The 23,702-nt window shown below is 40.1% G+C and overlaps 1 protein-coding gene across 4 annotated transcripts in view; it reads right to left on the bottom strand.

The window, feature by feature from the left end:
* Nucleotides 1-23,702, bottom strand: part of ADCY7 (adenylate cyclase 7) — a 62,377-nt gene that overhangs the window by 30,737 nt on the left and 7,938 nt on the right. For 3 of the 4 annotated variants that reach the window (XM_082770092.1, XM_082770093.1, XM_082770094.1), the window contains exons 2-3: nucleotides 11,726-11,874; nucleotides 374-903 (exon numbers count right to left, since the gene is read on the bottom strand). In XM_082770092.1, the coding sequence (XP_082626218.1) occupies nucleotides 374-544 (171 nt within the window). In that variant the 5' untranslated portion in view covers nucleotides 545-903; nucleotides 11,726-11,874. The remainder of the gene's footprint in view (nucleotides 1-373; nucleotides 904-11,725; nucleotides 11,875-23,702) is intronic. The other variant, XM_082770095.1, reaches the window with a different exon arrangement.

The following is a 23,702-nucleotide window of genomic DNA, read 5'->3' as shown; positions in this document are numbered from 1 at the left end:
AAAACAAAACATGCAGGAGACATGCTAACTTATGATTTTGTTGTGTCTTTGGCCCCACTATTACTTATTTACTATGATAGCCACTACTCAGAGTGGATTACTATTTGTTCATAACATATAGGAATGGAAGAACATGCCTCCTCCTAACTGTGCATGTGTAACAAAACTATCTTGTCTCACCCCATCTCTTCAAAAGCATACACAGCATTATTTACGCAATTACTCTATTTCTTTCAACATCAAACTTTCATACCACGTAGCTCAAAAACTACTTAACCAGAAATGTTGAGTGCTGTTTTATGTGTATGCTATTTTACCTATTTCTCATCATTTTTGAAAACACTGAATACCAACAATTCAATAGTATACTCACATCTTTGACAAAAAAGATGATAATTAGTATAGTCCAGAAGATGATTGCAATGAAGAGCAGCAATAGCAGGAGTGGATGCTGCTGGCTTGTATAGCGGTACTTCTCATAGAGAGGGTCTGTTATCCTGCAGTCATCGTTTTCATTGAAGAAGTATTTACCCTTAGCTGGCATTTTATCCCAGGTTGGCTGCTATTTCTCTCAGTTCCCAGGGCACACAAAAGGACCAAGCTGAAGCCTCTACTTCAAAGAGAACGTCTGACTTTTCGCTGCCGTCACCACAACCTTTAGCCACGCTGAGCACCCCGGGTTCTCCGATTTTACTTCTCATGAGCACTAACTTCAGATTCCCGATGCAACCAAAAGCGAAAGAGTTAGCGTCCCTAAAACCAGGGGCTATTCACCAGTTTCAGGTGGGAATCTTTAGATCAATTTGTACATGTGCTGCAAGGATTTTTATTTTTTTCTTTAAATTATTTTGAAAGTCTCTACCTTCTTTCCATAAGCTTGAATTTCACTTCCTGAGATGAACTCTGTAGAAAAACAGTATTATTAAGTTACGTGTCTTCAGACAAAAGTGCACAACATTCCCCCTACCCAAAAAAAGCACACTTAAACTCACTATCTGCATGCTCTAAAGAGCAGCAACTGAAAGCTGCTTCTGGCTCACAGAATGGAAGCCTGACAGCCCCTTGCACAGGCGATGCTGTCTTAACAGCCACAGAAGCAGGGCTCCAGCAACACTTAGCAGTGGCTGCTCAGCGTGCACCATCACACCTTACTCCACCAACTGAAACTTCATATGAAAAGTGTACTAAATTTGGTTTGTTTCCTTTTGAACAAATGATGTATTTTCCATGGGCGCAGTGTGCAATAAAAACTGAAGACAATTCACACTACGAAGACTGGAAGAACTAGTAAATGTGCTGGTTTGAGGGCAGAAAGTTTGCTAACCAGCTGATGTGGAAATGTGTTGAACAGTGAGCATACAGCTCCCTTCTGAAACCAAAAGATGCAATAGATTTTTTTTTGTTTGTTTTGTGGGTTTTGTTGTTACGAAACAACACTTTTGAAGTGATGCATATATATAAATCATTAATCATAATACATGTTTCTTGCTTTAATTCTTTTTCAAAATGTGTATTTTAATTTATTTTTTTTTTTACTCCTTTCACAATTTGTTTAATTAAAAAGGAGACCAAAAATTAGAAAGGAATACAACCGAAGCCAAAATTCACTCAACTATATATTAAAAAAAAAAAAAAAAGCGTCTAAAAAAGCTTCTAGCTCTATATATTTCATTCAACTCCAATTAATAGCGTTTCCAGGGCAAAGTGTGCATTCTATTAACAATGAACATTAAGAGATTAACTGTATTGGTAATTACTAGTTACCAACGTTTTTCAAGTACATTCGTGAATATAGCTCATTCAATGCCAAGAGACATAAAACAAAAAAGCAGGGGGATGGGATGGAGGGGAGCATGAAAAACAGGCTTTCAGAAGAAGTTTTATTAGAACTTGATAACAGGACGACAGCTTCTTTGCCACTTGACTGCCGTCACCATGGTGCCCAAGACTATTTCTCTGGGGAGAAAGAACCAGCTAAAAGAAAAGCCAAACTCTAGCCAGTTACTCTAAGGCAAAACTTTCAACGGCGCATGTTCCCACTGCATTCACATTACAACCAGAAGCAGTGTTAAGGAATGCAGATGCATATTGAAATCTGAAATAAAATAAGGTGTGTTTCAATAGATCTTCCCCTTGTACAGTTAATGGCACACCTGTGCCATTGTTAGGCACACCTGTACTTGCTGTTACTGAGCTTTCTTTCCTAATAAAAAGGTCTCCTATATTTTACCTGAAAAAAATCCCCTGGCACTTATGCTATTTGCATACGCATCATTGTGCTCTTGCAAAGGTGTGTAGATGCATCATAGAAATCAGTGACAGTCACAGAATCACAGAACAGTTTGGGTTGGGAGGGATCCTTAAGGATCACCCATTTCCCACTCCCTGCCATGGGTAGGGACCCCTCTCTGTGTATATTCTCAGAAGACAAAGAAAAAAATTATTTAATATACTCACTGAAATACAATTTTATGGTAATTTTTATGATAATAGATATTTTGAAAGGTTCTTAAAAAAAAAAAAAAAAAGCCTTTTTCCAGTTTGGAAAACCAAATCCATTTTCTAAAAATAACCATTAATTACTAAGCAGTGATACATTCACAATTATGAGACACACAATGCTGTCTTGGGCTACTTAATCTGCAATCTAAGAAAAATGACTTCACAGCTTTTCTTCTGCCATTTATTCTTCTGACTCTGCCAAGGAAAATACACCACCAGGCGCAATCTATTCTTCAGAACTACACTGTGGCTCTGGTTCAGTTGTCTAATGCTCAAAAGATGAAAAAGATGTCAAATATCAGCTTTAATACTACTCAGGGATGGCTTCAAGAGTTTTACAGGATACAAAAATCAGAGAGACACGTCTCTTCAATGACTTAATCTGTCTCAATAAAGTAAGAGGGTGCTACCTTACTGATTCACATATTCCTTCCAATTGTTACACTGACATACACTGCAAGTAATTACTAACGAGCCCTGGGTCACAGCACTTTCTTCTCAAAAACTCTGTTAAGTAAATAAATCCTCAATTTGTACCATATTGGTTTAACAGGAATCTGTAACACACTACCCAAATACTACTTGGAGATGAATAATTCAGTTCTGGACTAATTTCAGTTTGCATCCTGCATCCACTGCCACTACCAGAACCCTTTTTAAAAAGAGCCAACCAGTAACTTGTGCTTCTTCAGTACAAGCAAAATATTTTAAAACTTCAAATTGCTTAACCAGACTTGAACACAAAAATGGTAGTGATATTAATTCCTCCCATTAGCTTAAAATTTCCTTAAAAAAGATCTATTCTTCAAGAAACTAACAGACTTAGCTGAAAGTTTCCAGTCCTTTTGTCCTTCCTCCCCCTTTGATTTTTTTTTCCAACAGCCACTTTAAAGCAGAGAAGAAATACTTATGAGAGGGAGAAACGTTCCGTCTCAGAGATGACATGACACACTAGTAAAATCATCAGTTGAAGGCATTCCTGTTTATGTATTTAAGGATCACATGAGCACTGTTCACCACAGCATCACTTTTACTTTTTTTGGTCATTGCTTCTTGGAGATTTGGCATTCTGACACCACAAGAGAGATGCAACCCTATGCTGGCAATAGACCACAAAGTCCAAACAGCACTCCCAGAAGCACCAGCAGCAAAAAAAAAAAAAAAAAAAAAAAAAAAAAAAAAGAGCTCTGATCATCACTTTATCAAAAAAAAGCTTTCTTTGGAAGTCTTCGCCACGTTCTGAAGAATTAGAAAGGAGAAGGAAAAATTTGTCAACAAGATAAGTTCAGTGTATGCTTATATATATATATTTATATATATATATATTTATATATGTATATACACACAGAAATAACCCCAATAGTATGGATTGGAAGCTGCACTGAGAACTGACCAGAACGTCTACCAAACAAATGAATAAAACTCGATCAGATCTAGATGAGTTCCAGCCCTGCGCATGCCAGTTAACGTGAAAAATATTTGGTCAGATAAAAAAGTTGACCCAATGAATATACAAGAGCATTGGACTCGTGATAGGTAAAAAATAATAATAAGAAGAAAATAAAAAAAAAAAAAAAGAAGAAGAAGAAGGAAAGAAGGAAAGAAGGAAAGAAGGAAAGAAGGAAAGAAGGAAAGAAGGAAAGAAGGAAAGAAGGAAAGAAGGAAAGAAGGAAAGAAGGAAAGAAGGAAAGAAGGAAAGAAGGAAAGAAGGAAAGAAGGAAAGAAGGAAAGAAGGAAAGAAGGAAAGAAGGAAAGAAGGAAAGAAGGAAAGAAGGAAAGAAGGAAAGAAGGAAAGAAGGAAAGAAGGAAAGAAGGAAAGAAGGAAAGAAGGAAAGAAGGAAAGAAGGAAAGAAGGAAAGAAGGAAAGAAGGAAAGAAGGAAAGAAGGAAAGAAGGAAAGAAGGAAAGAAGGAAAGAAGGAAAGAAGGAAAGAAGGAAAGAAGGAAAGAAGGAAAGAAGGAAAGAAGGAAAGAAGGAAAGAAGGAAAGAAGGAAAGAAGGAAAGAAGGAAAGAAGGAAAGAAGGAAAGAAGGAAAGAAGGAAAGAAGGAAAGAAGGAAAGAAGGAAAGAAGGAAAGAAGGAAAGAAGGAAAGAAGGAAAGAAGGAAAGAAGGAAAGAAGGAAAGAAGGAAAGAAGGAAAGAAGGAAAGAAGGAAAGAAGGAAAGAAGGAAAGAAGGAAAGAAGGAAAGAAGGAAAGAAGGAAAGAAGGAAAGAAGGAAAGAAGGAAAGAAGGAAAGAAGGAAAGAAGGAAAGAAGGAAAGAAGGAAAGAAAAAACAACCAGTAAGATTCCTTCCAGAATGTGAATCAAACGGGAAACTGATCTGGGAACTTGCATCACTCAGACAAGAGGCACATCACCTGATGGGGTGATAGCATGCCTGTGCCCCCACTGCTGCCAGGACTTCCCTCATTTTCCATCTCCAGCCACGTCCTAAACAGCATGCAGAGGGTGCTGAAGGACGGGTAACTTCTGATCTGTCCTAAAGGACCGGTGCCATGGCAGGTTGAGCAGGGAGACATGGGAGAACATCTGAGGCCCTGAGAGCACAGCAGAAAGCTCCATCACAGCGGCACAGAGAGCGTTCTTCCTTCCTGGCAGCACAAGGTGGAGCGACAGAACGACGTGCTATCTGACAAAAAAAATCAGGCTGATAACAACAAAAAAAGCTCTTGGTAGGGCCTTCCTTTATCCTATTTATGAAGCACAAACTGTTCTCAGGTTTCAGACTGTGGAGTGGACCTGGCAAATCCATATCCTTCTGCTCAGTCTCCCACTCAGGACTGACGCAGATGGTCAGGAATCACATCCTTTCTCCCCTTTCCTTACAAGTACTGTCCCTACCAGACACTGACCGAGTTGATGCCATTCCAAGTAGGATCCAAGTACGCTGCAGTTCTGTTTTCCATTTTGAAATTATCAACGTATTCACAAACACATTCTCAGTAACTGCCTGGATAATAAGTACTTATTTTTCTACTTAGCTGCTCATTTGCAGCTAAGTCTTACTCACCTCAAGCTGTTTACTGAAAAGCAGTCTCATCCATGAAATGCTAAAACCAAACCGTAATAGCAAGAATCAAGTAAAATTACATATATTGCCTTATTTTTCTCAATAGCCAAAGCACAAAAGTGAGCAGAAGCAGTTTTTCTGTTTTTGACTACTACAGCATCAAAGAAAAAGGTGCACTTTCGATTTTCATTCCATCTTTTGTTTCACACAAATGACAACAGTGTTTCTGAAATTACATTAGCAATTTCCATGACAAGAATGATTGCTGACCATAATTACCCATTAGCAGATATTAAAAGGGAATCAGGAATCTGTGATCATCAAATTGAATAATTGCAGGAGTATTAGTAGATGAATTATGAATTTCAGGCAAAAATAATCTACAGCCTAGTGGACTCCACAACTAATTCAGTCTAGGAAATGAATGTTAGCAATCCTTTTGGATTTTGCATACTTCGTAGTAGTCACCACAGGAAATACCACTCATGTTAAAGACAACACTTCTTCCTTTTAGGAATTTGCTTCCAAATGCTAGCCTGCAGTCATCTTAGCTTTTTCTGCTCCTATAAAAATATTAAAAGGAGAACAGACGCATTTGTAATGCCTTATCTGCTATCAGCACTAAATCTAACTTGTGCAGTAAATTTCTTTACAAAGGTAAACCGTTTTTGTACCCTGAAGTTCTTTGTGTGTCATTCCACCTTCCTTATTTATGTTTAATTTGTGAAAAATTCCTTCTGGAAAACGGAAGGAATCTGATATACATTTACCTTGCTTTCCTATTAAAAGTGAGCATTCATGCAATTAAGCTTCATTGCATGATCACTCAAAGCTTGATTTACATACAAAAGCCAAAACAATACTAAAAAGTAGTCTGACAACTGGAAAAAAGTCAGGAAACAGAAGAAACCCCAACGTGTCGGAACAATTGTTATCAATGAAATAAAACAAAGGTTATCACTATGCACTCAGAGCCATAATGATGACAGTGCTAAATACTCTGCAAAGAAAAACTAAAACGTTCTCTATTCACATTCCTATCTGTATAGATTGCTTCTTCTCATGACATGTGTGGTACAATAGCCTTTAAAATCAGAACAACTTGTGTAGTAGTAATTTGAATATAGATTTCCAGTCACTGGTAGAAACAGAAGATTAGAAATAGCGGAGGCCATGGTTTCACACACATCTGAGCTGAGCAGGCAGCTCCGAGCACAAGAAGGAGAAGGTGTCTCCCACCTGGACCCCTCTCCTGGCCAGCCTGCCCAGGCACCCAACTCCAGCACTCTCTGGCCCCTCTTCTGAGCCTACTCACCAAGGAAAACAGAAAGCTAGTTTTGCCCTGTCACTTCTCTCTCTGGGTGCTGGAGCGTGTCAGCAAGCAGAAGCATCCGATGAGCTCCAGAGCTGGCCCAGCTTTTGGAAAGGAAAGGCAAACCACAAGTAGGGGAGCAAGGGCAGCAGTGAGTTGCTAATTGACTCATCAATTCTCACGGGTCCACAGCCCAAAAAGAAGTTTACTGATAACATCGCATCTGGAGCTGGCAAACACCACTATGGTTACAGGACAGGCTTCAAGGAGAGCCATTAGCCCGTCACAAAGAAATCTCTGTGCTACTGATCCACCACGCAGGACACAGCAATGACTACAGAAGATGACTCAGGAAACTAAAGACTCATAATTTACAACGAGCTCGTAAACTAAGCTAAGTAAAAGAGGAAAAAGAATCCATATAACCAGAGCAGTGTGACTAAATTAGATGGGAGAGTTCACTGCTGTTCCAAGGTAGTTTATTGTGCAAACAGAAGGCAGCTCAAACAACAATCTCTCCAGCCCTATAATTAACTTCAGTTTCTATCTCAGCAGGAAAAAAAAAAGTCCTTTTATAATGCTGATTTTCATAAGCAACAAACTCCAGGGTGTAAAAAAGTAGTATCACACCAGAAGAGAATTCAGCTGTGCTTTGCGTGTTTCAAAGTCCAAGGTGTGTGATTATTTCATGAGTCCCAGACACTGCGATGTACCTCACAGATAGATTTTCTGACTAACTGGTTTAAAATTGAATTTATGACTACAAAAGTCAATATCCCACTTACAGTAAGTTTTTTTTATGTGACCTGTTTTAAAAGTCACATCTTTGAACAGTGTCCTCAGAAGTCAGGATAAGTTTTCATTGTATAATTTCAATTATATCTAAAGCAGAACACTTGCTCAGTTATTTATAGTAATAAAGAGCAACGTAAAATACATTACAAAAAAAAATCTCAAATACAGAATATTTAGCTTGAAGACTATAGGTAAAATAGTGTTTCCAACAGAGGGGGGAAGGAGGGAGACTCAATTTTTTCTACTGAATACCCCTGATTTTTACAGAAACTGAACTCCCTGATATTTTCAAAACATTTTCCTTATAGGGGAAAAAATACATTACACCAGGTAATACTCAGTCTATACTGAAATTAGTACTAAGAAAAAGGATCATTTGAAGAAAGGCACGTTCAAACTGACAAGTCTTTTGTCCTGATGTTATTGTTTAGGATGCTAAAGCTGACAAACTCCCTCAGCTTAAAAGAATTACGTAATTACATCCAGACTTAAATCTCTCTCGTTTGTATAGCAATATTTTAAATACATGTATGCCTCCACTTTTCTCTCTCCCTAAAGCAACCAAGAAACAGTCTGCTGATGTGCCAGCACCAGAACACTTGGACGTAACTTGCCTCTTCTTACAGCTAGGTACGCCAGGAGATGCTCAATAAATCACAGTGAGTGCAATGGGCATCACACATTACTTTTACCTTCCCCCCACCTAATTTAGTTATTTAGGGGGAGTGTTGCAGTTCCAGAGAAATGTATGTTTCCCACCTCTAGGGTAAACAGTGTATTTGCACAGAACAGGTGCAATCACAACACGGCAAGGGATAAGGGGCATGCTATGGGCAGGAGGAAGATAAAACCTGTCCTAAGTCAGATAAGGAAAGAAATCACTTGCTATTTAGATTTAGGTTCAGTCCTACTAAGGACAGTGAAACAGAGAAGCAGGCTCAGAGAGAAACAAAGCTCTCTCTTTTCTCTACAATACTTGCATGCTGCTGACCTGAGGAGAAACCCATACAGACAGCTGAGCCTCAGCTGATGCACTGAACCCAATAGCTTTGGGTTTTTAGTCTTTTTTTTTTTTTTTTTTTTCCCAGTCTCTGAGTTTTTGGAAGAACTAACACAGACGTCCACGCTGAAAATATGTCACTGAGTAGTAGGTAACTGACCCCATAAGGTTGCTCAAAGCATAGATCACAGAATCATGGAACCACAGAACTGAAGGGGTTGGAAGGGACTTCAAGAGATCATCAGGTCCAACCCCCTTACCAAAGCAGGTTCCTTAGAGCAGGCTGCCCAGGTAGGCATCCAGATGGGCCTTGAATATCTCCAGAGAAGGAGACTCCACAACTTCCCTGGGCAGCCTGTCCCAGTGCTCTGTCACCATCACCGTGAAGAGGTTCTTCCGCGTGTTGGTGCGGAACTGCCTGTGCTCAATCTTGTGGCCATTACCTCTTGTCCCATCCCCACAAGCCACTGAAAAGAGGTTGGCCAAATCCCTCTGTCTCCCACACCTCAGGTGTGGGAGATACACATTGATGAGATCCCCTCTCAGTCTTCTTTTCTCCAGGCTGAACAGACCCAGGTCTCTCAGCCTTTCCTCATAAGGAAGATGCTCCAGGCCCCATATCATCTTTGTGGCCCTCTGCTAGACTTTTTCCAGGAGATCCCTGTCTTTTTTGTACCAGGGAGCCCAGAACTGGACACAGTACTCCAGGTGAGGCCGGAGCAGGGCAGAGTAGAGGAAGAGGATCCCCCCCTTGATCTGCTGGCCACGCTCCTTTTAATGCACGCCAGGATCCCATTGGCCCTCTTGGCCATCAGGGCACACTGCTGGCTCATGGTCAACCTGTTGTCCACCAGGACCCCCAGGTCCTTCTCCTCAGAGCTCCTCTCCAGTAGGTCACCCCCAGCCTGTACTGATACAGGTAGTTGTTCCTTCCCAGGTGCAGGACTCTACACTTGCTCTTGTTAAACCTCATTTGGTTTCTCCCTGCCCATCTCTCCAGCCTGTCCAGGTCTCGCTGAATGGCAGCGCAGCCTTCTGGCGTGTCAGCCACTCCTCCCAGCTTTGGGTCATCGGCGTACTTGCTGAGGGCAGACACTATTCCCTCATCAAGGTTGTCAATGAAGATGTTGAACAAGACTGGACCCCGCACCGACCCCTGGGGAACACCGCTAGTCACAGGTCTCCAGCCAGACTCTGCTCCTCCGATCACCACCCTGTGAGCTCAGCCAGTCAGCCGGTTCTCAACCCACCTTACTGTCCACTCCTCTATCCCACACTTTCTCAGCTTTGCTAGCAAGATGTCATGGGAGACAGTACCAGTCAGCACTGCCTTCATACTGTACTCTGTTATCAATAGCTATTATAGAACCAATCATTTTTAAATGCTTTTACCAAGCATCATAACCAAAATACAAGGGTAAGCCATAATACGAGAACAACGTTGCTTGTGTTTAAGCCAAAGGTAAAAACCATTTTTTCTGTCTGAATTTCTACTTATTCACCTGTATCTGCTTCAGGAAGAACACTAACTTGAAGGATATCAGATCTGCAGACAATTTCATGTTGGAAACAAACCTCAGCCCAATGCTGATGACAGATGGACAACAGAACCAACATGACTGTACATCAGCACCAGCAACAATGTACTGTGGGGTGCTATTGCAGTACAAATATTTTTGAAGTATAACATGCCCTTAAAGTTTCATAAAGAAAGCCTTCCTACCGTTTCTGAAAAAGGGCCGTATTAAATCCAATTCTCCTTTATTTAGTGACCAGCACTTCACCAGTAAATTCTATACAGTACATGTCTTTAAAATCTTATTTCTGTGTACTATTTATTATATAAGGGCATTTTAACGTTCCCCAGACATCTTCAAATATCAGCCATGCAGTATTTATTACACCACCACACTCATGCTTTACAGCCAAAACCAAAACTAAAACTAACACTTGCAATAAGGAAGTTCCCTCCCTTGGAGGTTAAGCACTGAAGTACCACTAAGGAGACATACCTACACTTCTGGCAGGAAGTTTTGCTTCTGCTGTTATACCCTACCTCAGCTCACAACAGACACCAAAAAAGAACAGATTGGTTAAGAAAGGTTTCAAAAAAGCATTGTGGGGTTTAGGAAAGGTCACTTATGAGCTCACTAAAATAAAACACCACCAACGGGATAAAAGCTCTGAAGTCTTATATTTTCAGTCATACTTGATAGCAACAGAAGCTGCAAAATTGTTACGGGTTTCACACATTTATCACTGACCCACACTACAGGCTATGTGAACCAAGTGTTCACGAGTACCTGGGTGTGGTCTCTTGGATAACTGAAAGAAGAGAGGTGTACAGAAACAGTACAAAGCTCTCTGTGTTGTACTGCTCCATAGGCAACCACATAACCCATGGGAATTTTTTACACTGTAAGTTTTGATTGTCTACCAAGATAATGCAACTGCTGAACACAAATCTGTAATCACTATCATTCTCATTTTATCTTATCCTGTATCTTTCATTTTCAAAGCTTTGCTTGGCAGCCAACCCAACTGTTCTCTACACTAACAAGCTACTGGAAACCTGCATCATGTGAAGCACTGAGTCACTATGGGAAATATTGGTGTCTCAGGAGGCAACAGCTGAAGTGAAGCAGGCACTTAAATTAAATTACCCTTGAGCAGCTTTACCCTTTGGATTCAGTGATACTAAATTCAGTTAACTAGTATTATAAAACAGAAATAGTTAATATCAAAAACATGAAATAATTTGATAGCCACAGCAAAACTTGAGGATATGGTAAATGTTACTTGTCTAAAAAACTCTGAAGTTACTTCCCTGGAGTAACATAGAGTCCACGGAAGAACTTTCCAAAATAGCAAAGAATGCAGCCACTATCACATGAAAGTTTATCATGCTGATCAACATCTAACCAATCCCCAGAGCAGGGCGAAGCCACTGAGAAGGTACTTTTTACCTAGACTGTAAGGCTGAGCTGTGCATGACAGGTTACTCTGGGGTTTTATGGTCCTAAATTTTACTTAGAATCCTGATTAAAAAAAAAAAAAAAAAAAAGAAAAAAAAAAAAAAAGAAAAAAAAACTTGTTGTTTGCTTACCATTACAGGCCACAGAATTCATCAGCAAAAGTAGCATTTCTTCACTCCATTGTGGTCTGCTTGATCATTTTGAAATTTGTGCAGCAGAGTCAGTACAGCCCAGGCAGGTATGATTCTTGACACCAAATCTTTGAGATACTCACACCAACCTGCAACAAGATGAGGACTCCTTATTCCATGGACCACCGTAGGCATTAACGATGTTTCTACTCCTTCCCCTTGTAGCTCAAGGAAGAAAAAAAGACTACTCAACCTCTGTCTTTTGCCAGGAAAATAAATAGAAGGAAAACTTAGTTTACTATACTCTGACAATGACAATGCACTGCTCTTTAAAAACAAAATATACATTTATGCATATTTGTATACCTATCTAAAATATCTTTGTCACCAAGAACACACACACAAGCGTGCACGCTGCATGTCTATACGCAATCCCACTCAGCAGCAAAGCTATGAAAACACTTCTGTCACAAGGAGTTAAATGCCCAGTTCATCCTTAAGCACTGGGACAAGCTGTGATCAAATCTTGCTACTTTTTGGATAGAAGTTGCTTGGATCCACTTAGCCAAGTTCACGGGCATCAGTATTTATAGAAGTCAGGTGGAGACTGGAGACAATTCTTAAGAAAAAGGTCAAGATCCTGACAAAGCCTTCCTGCAGCCTTAGAGATAAAAGAGGAAGGAAGAAAACAAGACCACATCTCGCAGAGCTGATCTGAAAAGGCAGATATAAATCTGCTGCGTGTATGTGTGTAAACAGAGATAAAAATGAGACTATAACCTCTGTACATCTTATTAGAGGTACGTGTTCGATCTGGAATGCCCAAACAGGTTTCCTCTTTACTTTCATCTTAATACTTCTCCAGCAAGCATGGCTCCCTGGTATTCAGCAGACAGATGCTTCGAGCTGCTTTGAAATGGGTCAGTGCAGTCCAGAGAGCAATACCAGCAGCTGCTCACTGGTACTCACGTAGGAAAGTGAGGAGAATGCCCAAACAGCCAGGGTGTCCCAGAAATTTCATAATGGTTTTTAGAAATATATGCTATGATTTATTCATTTATTTTTCAGTTATCCAGAAAGAACACCAGAAATTTTACACAAGTTGCTAAAGAGTTATGTTTTTCAGAGTTTGTGAAAGGGCTTAACTGCTGTTATTTGTACTTGTATCGTGATAGCTCTTAGAGGTTACAGTAAGGATTATGCTCGATACCCAAAACTTCACCAAATTTCTTCCTTTTTTAAAAAAAAAAAAAACTGTCTGAAAATACAAATTTCACCAGAGCCTCCGATAAGCAGTTACATGCAAGATGAACTTTATGGGCAGAGGGATCAAGCTGCCCAGCCAGAAGGTGTGTCAGGAGCAGGCCCTACGGACAGTACGCTTCACATCATGCACCAGCACTGAAAACAAAGGCAGACATGAGAGAAGTACTTTGCTTCAGCACCTACAGGGAGCAAAAAAGATGGTTCTCTCTGTATGCTTACCCAAAGCTCATCAGAGGCACAGAGAGCAGCCTCCTGATAAGCAGCATGTTTCAGGAAGCAAAGCACGGTACTTTGAGCCATTTTTTGATCTACGAGACAGAGAAAGCTGCCTGCATTCAGCGCTAACCACAGGCCCTATTACCCTAGCAACTGTTTGCAGGCCCTGCTCATTCTGCCTGCCGAACACTTACCAGCTACACTGCGAGCACTGCGCCTTGCTGCTCTGACTGCAGGTGCTTTTCACACTTACCAATTTGTTATTTATGTGGCATTGAGCTGGTGGATCAATGCACCTGCAGCACAAATCTGTTTTATCTTTTTGTGTGTGCATGCACACTTTTTGCTGTTTTTCGTTGGTGTTGTTTATTTTTAATGTGTGTTCAATCTTTATCAAGCTAAAACTATTAAAAGTTGTAAAAACCTACAGCCAAGCTGCAACATTAAAAAAAAAAAAAAAAAAAAAAAGTCTTCTGTTCAGTCGTTAGTAACACACTATTACTTTTTTTTTTTCCTTCAAAATTTTTCTGTTGCTTTAGGTTTGGAGCCTTACAATATGAAGAAGAAAAAGACATGAGAATAGCTCTCAGTTAATTTTACTGAGAGTTCATTAGCTTCAAGAAATAACAAATGTGACCTAACAGAAACTCCAAACAGAGGGATGGATCATTTTTGTATTACAAATTCCCAGACTTAGCATACTTCACCCAAATGTAACACCTGTTTAGAGCACAGACTTCCAAAACTGGATGATTCTTCCCTGTTTTATTCAGGACATCTGTTCACGAACATATCAACTAGTCCAAGGAAATTCAGATTTCACTATTCTCCAAAATACTTCATAAATGCTTAAAACACATTTCATACTATCATCTTTTTAAAATTTAAAAACAACAACAAAACTGTATATAAAGCACACCAAAATTATTACAAAGACTAAGATGTTTCCTTTACTGCCTGGCTAATATTTACAGATTTCCTTAAAATCACTTCCATGTTATCCTATATTTCCAAAGAAACATAAATTGAACTGATGTTTAACTTAAAGTTTACATTATTCAGGAACTTGTAAGACAGTTTACTGGAGAAACAATATAAACACTTAGATGCAAAAGTCAGATTGAAACTGTCTCAGACAAAGCTGGGACTGCTTCCTCTCCTATGCTATCTGTAGAATTACTTTGAAAACCACAAGAAATGTCAAAATTGTATCAATTTCTGCCATAAAAGGAATTTTAAGATTACTAAAAGATAACACAACAGAGCAGCCTGACTGTACTTGTTACAACCAGCTGAGCATTCTTCATTCTCTTCTTCATTTTACCTTTGTTATACCCGAACTCCTTGGCTACCAACGTCTTGCAACTGATCCCCCTGGGGAAACACCTAGAAAACAGGACTTCTACACAAAGACTGGTTTCTGGTCTTTTGGAAGTAATATTTAATTAACACAGGAACTATTTCCTGAGCGCACAAAGTTTGAAGTAAGAAGACCCACACAGAGACTATCTCAGAAGGAAGGTCTCCAAGATTTGCTGGTACAATCTTTCTTGCTGCAACAAGTCTGAAGGCTATACAGTGCTGCTGGAGTGGTTTTGCATTTCAGTGACAATTGTTTTTCCATCTGATACAAGCACGTAATTAAGAATTTAGCAAACAGTAGTTCATATTTAAACTATTTCAAATTTAAAATTGCAATTATTTTCATGAGCAAAAGCAAGAGCAGAAACACCATTGCCACAGGCTGCATCAAATATGCAGTTTCCACCCCTGCAGCTCTCCAGCACTACTGGAAGCTCTTTGCCAAAACCCAGGGGGGCCTCACTACAGCTCTCTTTCTCTCAGCAAGGTCGTACTATCGTTTGTTTTATGTTAGTGCCTTGGCAGGGCTGGTATTAGCAGGAATTCATTGGCTGAGACACGATACAGACGTGCACCAGAACTAACCAGAGTGAAGAATGCTATGGAGTTGAAACTGTACAGGACCAACTAAAGGAGGCAGAAGATACAGCACCCCAATAATGCAACAGTGGACTTCAACTACTCATCCATAATGAGATAAAATGGCATGAGATAAAAAGCAGAAAGTGACAAATTCAAAAATAGCAATCTAGAAACAATCTGAGAAAATGATATATCTTTTAATGGAAATGTAATCAAACTATATAACTAAATTCCATAGAATTACAGGGTTAACTTTTATTGTTGGGAGATGAAAAGGTGTTTTGGTGTTTTTTTTTGTTTTTTTGTTTTTTTTTTTTTTTCCCAGCACTATACACCAAGAAAATTCTGACTAAAAATGGAATTAAGAAGTAGCCCTAAACTCTGACCAAACACTAGTTTCCTAACAGATAATCCATGATTCAGAGACTTCACATTTGAAGTAGAAACGCAAGAGGAAAGCAAGCAGTTATGCACTGGAAAAGCGCTTAACTAAAATGCCATGAAGCACCTCAGTAGCAAATCTGGGAATACAACCCAGGCTTGATAGTTCACTGGCAAGATCTTATCTGGTAGATCAGAGAGCTCCAGTGGGAGCATAAATCACCCTTTTAATTAGTGTCACAGCCATTTCCCTGCGTTTCAAAATTCTGATTACTTTTAACTTTCACTGAATTTGTTCAGTACAGTTCAAGAGCAGGAATGAAATCCAAATATTGCCAAAAACCCAAGACATTATTTTAACAACCACATCCTGTGGTTAAAGCATAATAAATTCCAGAGGTATTTTTCCTGCCTGTAATCCCTTCTTTCCATCCTGTGCACATACAAATTCTCAAACCTTCTGAAGCTCTTAGCCTATGGATGAGAAGGATGACCACTGCGGTTAAAGCGAAGAACTCAAAATCCATTTCCTAACTTTCGGCTCTCCCACAGATTTCCTGCTGGCAGGCTTTGAGTGTGTGGTATCCCTTTTTCTCTCCCAAAGGAGCTGAACTAATACCATCATCAATCCCCAAAAGGTGCTGACAAAATATATAAACACTCACAGGACATTTTATAGTCCAAAATGATTTGCACCTTTAACAATGCATTACAGTAATCACCAGCTTTGACACGAACTTTTTGTTGGACTTTAATATCATGCTTCCAGAAATTGATATCCCTGGAGGAGTCTGTCTCTTTAGCTGTGGCAGGAAGCACAATGACAGGCTTTAAATATTGCATAAAAAAATAATTAAGTTATTGTATAATAGTATTATATTCAAAAATAAAAATAAAATTAAATAAGAATGCGTGCTAAGGAGAGCAAAGTGCCGGTCATTCAACTCCCACTGACAGTCACGGTGGTTACAAAAGCTACAGAGCAAGTCAGTGCTGCAATTTCAGTTACACAAGCAGGAAAAAAATTAATTTATGTTCCGATAACCTGAGAAAGAAAAGTTTGTTTGTTTGTTTGTTTGTTTTGCCCCCCCCCCCCCAGCATAAAATCATGTTATTTTAACAATGTCAAGACAGAGCAATGGCTGGAATCATGGAGGCCTTTGCACCCCTTTCATACATCTGTAACCCAACCACCACTTTTTTTTTTTTCCACGTATGATTCAACCTGACACATGGGCCATTGCTACCACTTCCTTATTTCTAAAGCCCAGCTTACTGCTCGAGCCATGAGCCCTAATGTAACGGGACAACAGCCTCCTAGTGAAATGACAGGCGTCACTACCAGGGATGTATTCACACACGACCAGCTACTATGGCAAGGGCACATATTAATAAATCAGCCCCCTCTCCACAGACACAGACACACAGCTTAAATTAGTTTAGTGAATAGAAAGCTGGAGAGGAGCTTTAGCTGCTCATTTTTTTTAGCAGCTAAACCCATAGTTCTTGGCTGCAGCTCTGGGACAGGGGCTTGTTCAAAGAGTTTCCCCTTCTCTTCTTCCCATCGTGTCACCACGCCACATCACTGTTTCGTTATGAGCGTGTGAGTGTTTCTAGGCCCACGCTTGGTCGGCTCAGCTCAAAAATAACCTATTGCATCCCTCAGTTTTTGCTTCCTTTTCTCTAACTGCACCCACCAGGTCAGCGATCTGGCACGGCCAACAGCGGGGAGCTGTGGAGCACAGGCAGGAGGCAGCTCCTTCACCTGGCAGTGCCACCAAAGCCCCTGTATGAAGGAGCTGTGCTCCCACACATGTCCTGAGCCCAGAGATAATGAGAGAAGAGCCAGGAATAGAAAAGATCAGCTTCTTGGGGAAAACAGACTTCTCAGCATCTTTGCTAGGCAAGCAGTCAGAGCAGTCAGTGATTCGCGCTTCAGTTCAGTTATACACAGTCCATACCATCAAGGAAATATTCAAGAATTTAAGAGGCACTGATAAATATCCACTACAAGTGAAGACTCACCCCAGTGAGACTAGCTTATCCCATCCCTGAAAACTGCAGCAGCGAGCAGGATGTGAGATGCTTTCCCAGAGCAGGGAGGAGAATGGCAATTGCATCATTTTTCAAGATCAGCAGTGGCAATGGTTTAGGCAGTGGCTCTCTTTCCTGTGAGTCAGTATTGAACCCATTGATGCCCTGCAGTGATCCCTGGGGCTCTGTGCTGTTAGAAGTGATGACTATGACACAGCCTGTAGAGCAGGACCCAAGCTGACTTGTGCTTATTAGAAAAAGATCTGTTACTTTAGTTTTCAGAAAGAGTCAGAACATACTGCTAATACTTTGGGCAACTTCCAGCAGCCAAATTACTGTTAATGCCCAGAACACTTACCACTTTTGTCAGGGGGCCTCCTATACTCTTGCTATCAGCATTCTGCAGAAAGAAAAAGCCAGAAAAAAAAAAAATCTGACTTGAGAGAACCACCCTACAAACAATATTCACATCAGTTGACTGCCAGGTTTCTGCTTCCACCACTGTATCACGCTAAACTTAAAAATAAAAAAATAGTAACTTCGTATGGAAAAAAAAAATAAAATAAAAAGCATTCAGAAAAACTGTTGCATGGCAAGACAAACACCAAAAGTATCTGTATTTAAGTGCAAGTGAGGGGGGATTTATTGAAGGAATTTCAAGATAAGCAGAACCATTTAAAAGGTTCAACTCACGCTTTTTTTTTTTTTTTTTTTTTTTACTAAAAAAGTTCTGCATAGAAACTGAAAAAAAATCAGTCCTTTTGTGGCTATTTTGAAGCTCATAATACATGTTTTAAATACTTTATACACCTTCCCTAGTTAAATCTCAAACCCAGGTATTTTTGCATTTAATTTCCAGTCTAGAAAGACATATGACTGCTCACTGGTAAAGTAAAGAAAAACCACAAACATTTGTGTACGTGCAGAGTGTTTCTAAAATAACACACTCCCCAAATATTTTTAAATCCAAAAGCCACTTTTACACTGAAACTTCCCTCAGATATCTCTGTTGCTTTTAAATTAAGTCACTTAACTGTTTCTGACAAACCTTCACTAGGAAATACCGTGAAGCTTGCAAAGAGAAAAAGTCGCAAAGGCAAGAATTTAACAAATGTAGCAGAAATACAATGCAACTTGCAATATGACAGAACCTGTACTCATCTCTATCACTTAGCCCGCTTTATTTAGGAGCTAATAGTGAAGGAGCTTCATTCTAGGAGCTAATAGCAGGAGCTAATAATGAAGTGTTTCTGGGTAGGGAAAAACATAAACTGTACGCAACCCTTCAGTGACCTAAGCCATGCATAAAAACGGGCACGTCTACATTTTTAGCTACCCTACGTGCTACACACAGCCATAAAAATGTTGTAACATTGAGTTAAACCATGAGACAGTGGTTTATATCCACACTTCTACGTTGTCACCATGGTAAACCTAAGTGTACAGTTAATACAAGAAGTCAGAAATGAGGAAGCGAAAGGATGAAGTGTAAATAAAAATGTCTGGCATGTATTTTTGTTAAAAAAAAAATGCAATCAACTTCTTCAAATGACTAAGTACTTTTGATGATATATGTATTCGGGCACATACATACTTGTTTGTACCAATAATTTAATCACGGTCTCTTTCTGAATGATTCATATAAATATATTCTAGCTCAAAAAAAAAAAAAAAAACCAGATGAGAAAATAGTTTGAAATTAAATGCAAACAAACTGTCAGAACTTACCTTTCTAAGTGTAATTACTTCAGTTTTTGAAAAAAAAAAAAAAGACAAAACAAAAAAACACTAACATGACAACTGCTTGAACGTGTTCAGTGACAAGCATAGAAAAAGGCAGTCTTCCAGACTGTCAGCTTAAATAGATTTTAAAAAAGAAGGCAGAGGGAACACAGCGGTTCTGACTAAGGTGCTAACAATACAAGTGATGTCCCATTGGGAAACAAATTGTATTGTGTCAGTAAGAGATATGAAGCACAGATTAAGTTGCAAGAATAAGTTTTTATATTTAGACAATGGCTACAGACAATGAACAGAGAAACTAACATTCACTGAACTCTCCACCCAAAACACTGATTTATGAAATCCCAAATCCTTAGACAGGGTGACGCAAAGAAGAAGAAGAAAAAAACCAACAACACACAACAACACTACTAATAAAAAAAGCAGCTGTAATTAACTATGCCAAGTACAAGAGATATTTTACGCATACTATGAGTCCTAGATGTCTGCATAATCGACATCATGGCTGAAAACAAATCTGTACTGTGAATATAAAGCAAGAATTTAAGTAACCCAAAACAAACAAATTTTAAGATTTGCAGAAAATGGTATTCACAAAAGTCTCATCTTAACTGAGATTATGCCTGGAAACTAGCATAAAAATGTGTGAAGAAACCTGTCATTTAAATAAAAGGCAATACAGAAAATTCGTAATCGTGAGCAAAAATGCTGAATGAAGTACCAGTCCGACTGCATGCAATACTAATCCTTCCTCCTGCAGCTTACAGCGGGAAGGCGGACGGCGGCACCGAGTGCCGGAGTCCAGTGACCACGCAGCGCCTGACCTTCCCAGAGCCAGTGCAGACTGGATTTCCCCTTTCCCTCAGGGATCAGTGCTTGGCTGGGTGATGACTGCTGCTCCAAGCAGTCAAGTGACTCTCCCAGTTTGCCCTTCTTTTACAATCCTACAGAAACTAGTAACAGAAGGTCAACCTAAGGAACAGGGAATATTTGGTGAATTTTCTGGAGCATCAAGGAACTTAGACCACAGGGTAAAATGCTGGTCAATAAATTCCAAATAAGAAAGGTGTATTCTCATTCTGGCTAAACTCAAACAGAAGAAGAAACAGGAACCATCAACAAAAACATGCGTTTATTTAGTTTCAGTACTACTATTTCTAGGGGGTTTTACCACTAGTTTTGGTTCAGAAATTAGTCACTTGCACAAAAGCATAAAAATGAGACAATAGCATCAATACAAAAACATCTCGCATATTGCACATACCCAGCACGTAACCTTACTGATATGTTCCATCATTTAGTGTGCTTGTAATCTGGAATTAAAATTGCTTTGTAGGGAAACATATATTAAAAAGTAAGTCACAGGCCCTAGGAAAGTGCAGAAAGGTTTGCTAACTTCTCCATTAAGACAGGAAGGAAGTTATAAGAATGATTTAGCTGACAAGGTTAGTGCTATACAGGATATTTATGCTTGCTGACATTTTTAGTATGTCACTAAATCACAAAATTGTGTGTTTTAATCAAGCTTTTAGCACTTGACTGCAGAGAAAAACTAAATTTAGGCCAAAAATAGATCAAAATTGAGAAGGGAAGAGCAAGATGAGTCTTACAGTATTAAAACGCTTTAAAAAACAACAACAACAACAAAAACCTCAGAAGTGACATTTGGCAATACTGCAAGGAGGGGGTTTCCCTCATCCCCTAGGTTATCACCTTGTAAAATACTCTTTGTATATTTATTTTAAAAGAGAAAGGACAGGTGGGAAAATATCACTGTTGCCCACTTTTGCATCCTATACCTCAACATAGAAAAAAATTAATAATCAATAGCCCATAACAGTCCATGGTGTCTTACTTCAAATCACAAGGCATGCAATGTAGTTTCTATGTTCTGCATTCTGTCCAAAATATCAAATTGTCCAGATTTTAAATATGTATATTTTAAGATTATCACGGTAAAGTAAACTAACTGCATAGTTACATGAATAAGTTATTAGTAGATCAATTAAAATTTGGGGATTAATAGCATGTAAAATCTCTCATAGCAAATGCTACTGTACAAACTGCATCCTCCTGGATATGAAAGTAGAAAAAAACTGTCTCACTTTTACCTTATGCAGGATAATAATACACTCAAGTAATAACTGAGGCATTATAACTAGTTCCTTGGCAACTTTCTGTGCAGTCATCCTCTTAGGTTTGAATGCAGACCAGTTACCAGCCCAATTACTGGCTAAAAACTACCAGAGCCGTAATTACCTAGCTGCTCCGTGACGGCAGCGTTAGAAGCCATACAGGTAGCCTGGCTGCACGCACTTCTGGAGAGGGAGAAAGAACAAAGATGTAAAATACAGCTCTGCAACCACGGATTCCTCTTGATTACCCAGGGAATGAATATCCATATTCTGAAGGTCAGCTGGACATTTCTAACTGTTCATAGGTAACTTTTTGTTCAAGAACCCGAACCCAGTTAGAAGGATGGATTGTACTGCACTACAGAGGGAGGAGCGGCGCTCAGCCTCCACTGCTGAACAAGACATCATTAAAGACCGTCCACAATTACACGGCCGTTCCCTAACAGAACAGGTGGTTAGTGCTTATAAAAACCAGTTTTTCAGGTCTAAACTCAAACCGCAAGGTAACCACGCAACAGCCCACCCAAGGGTTTGTGCCTGACCAGAGGCACAAACCAGCAGCTGAGGGCACGGTAAGAGAATCGAGGCCTGCCGGGATCCTTCTCAGAGGGCAGAGCAAAGAAAAGCCTGCACTGAGGGGTGTGGAGTACGGAGACACAGGAGCCCTACAGAGCGTCAACCGGATCCCCAGAGAATACCCCAGAGAAGGGAGAGCCAGGGAACAGCACACAGGATAGTTGGTTTTGCACTAACTAGCGATCTCCAGCATCACCTGAAAACCTTTACAAAGTCCCCCCACAACCAGCTCAGTGTCCCTGTGGCTGCCAGGTACCCTGGCCTGCAGGAGTGAAGTGGTCCTGCTGAATGGGCCTCCCGAACAGCTCCCTTTCCCCAGACGCAGCAAGTTGCGCTGACCTTCGGCCCAGGGCCGCTATTCCAAGGTTTGGGCTCTGTGAGGGAGCCTGGGGAGGCACAGCCCAGACCCTCCTTCATGCCCTGAAAGCCTTGCATCACTCACCTACAGGGTGGGCACAAACACTGCTAACCACTGTCCTGCACACAGAGCTCAAATCAGGCCGTTTAACCACCAACTAGCATGCAGGAGAACTTACTAAATTCAGACGTGACACTGAAAAGAAAGATGGGGCTGTTCACGCTGAGACCACACAGCTCCTCTGCCTACTGCTAGAGCTTTGCTCTAAGCGTGGGCTCACATCTCTGCAACTCAAGGCAACATTTGTGACCGTTTTGGTCTCCAACGCAATGGATAGGTGCAGGCAAGAGCTTTTGAACCATGCCAGGTTTCCAGAAGAGATATGTGGCCTTCCCCCTTCTGGTACCTCCAGAGTCTCCGTCTCAGTGTTAGTGCTAATCCAGCCTGACTCTGGATCTTGGAAAACCTTACTGAGATCCAAGAGAGTATTATTATACAACATAATTTGGTCTCCTCTGCCTGCAGCCAACAGTGAGCCCATTTCTGTGAGTACAGTGCCACAGTTAAAGTCATTTCACATCTCCCCCCTCAGCCACTTTTCCCCACTCTTGAAATCCCCTCTATTTCTAGTGAGAATGTTTTCCAGCATGTAAGAACAGCAACACTTCATTCTCTTTCCAGCTACTCACTATGTAATTCAGCGTAGCTTTCAGCATGCTGAATACACTGTGTGCTGGAGAAGTGCTGCCTCACTCCTTGGCTTGATTTTAATGACAAAATAACTTCCAGGACAGGTAAAAATAAGTACAGCAGAATGATAAAACGTGACAGCCTGTATGAGCACAGGACAGAAATTCAATCAACATTTAAAACAAGTGTTTAAAGTTACTCTGGTAAACCAGTTTAGCTACAGCTACATCCAAATTCCCTGTCTAAACATGTTTTATCAACAGTTACGGAACACACACATTCAGTATACGAACACGAGCAGCCTGATTCTTGCCTCAATCTATCCAGAATCTTAGGGGGGCAGGGAAGAGCCTTTATTCTTCCAATATATTATTCATGAATTCCTATTTAATCGCCATTACCCAGCAGTGTTATTAGTTTATTGGTTTGCATCTCACCAGAAGCAACGTAACACCCGCGCACAGTTCTGCTCACGCTGACAATTGATGTCCCTAAATCACGCTCTGAAACTCTGCAAGTGAGTACTGAACATGCATGCAATCATCGCGTCAGCTCATGGGGGAATAAAATTGCCTGTGTGGAATCTTGCATATTTGTGGCGCTGTAAGAACCACATCAAGTCACATTTACAAAG

Source organism: Aythya marila, assembly GCF_965140915.1.
Source record: "Aythya marila genome assembly, chromosome: 12".
Lineage (NCBI taxonomy): Eukaryota > Metazoa > Chordata > Aves > Anseriformes > Anatidae > Aythya > Aythya marila.
The sequence above is the reverse complement of the archived record's forward strand: the minus strand, read 5'-3'. Positions and strand labels throughout refer to the sequence as shown.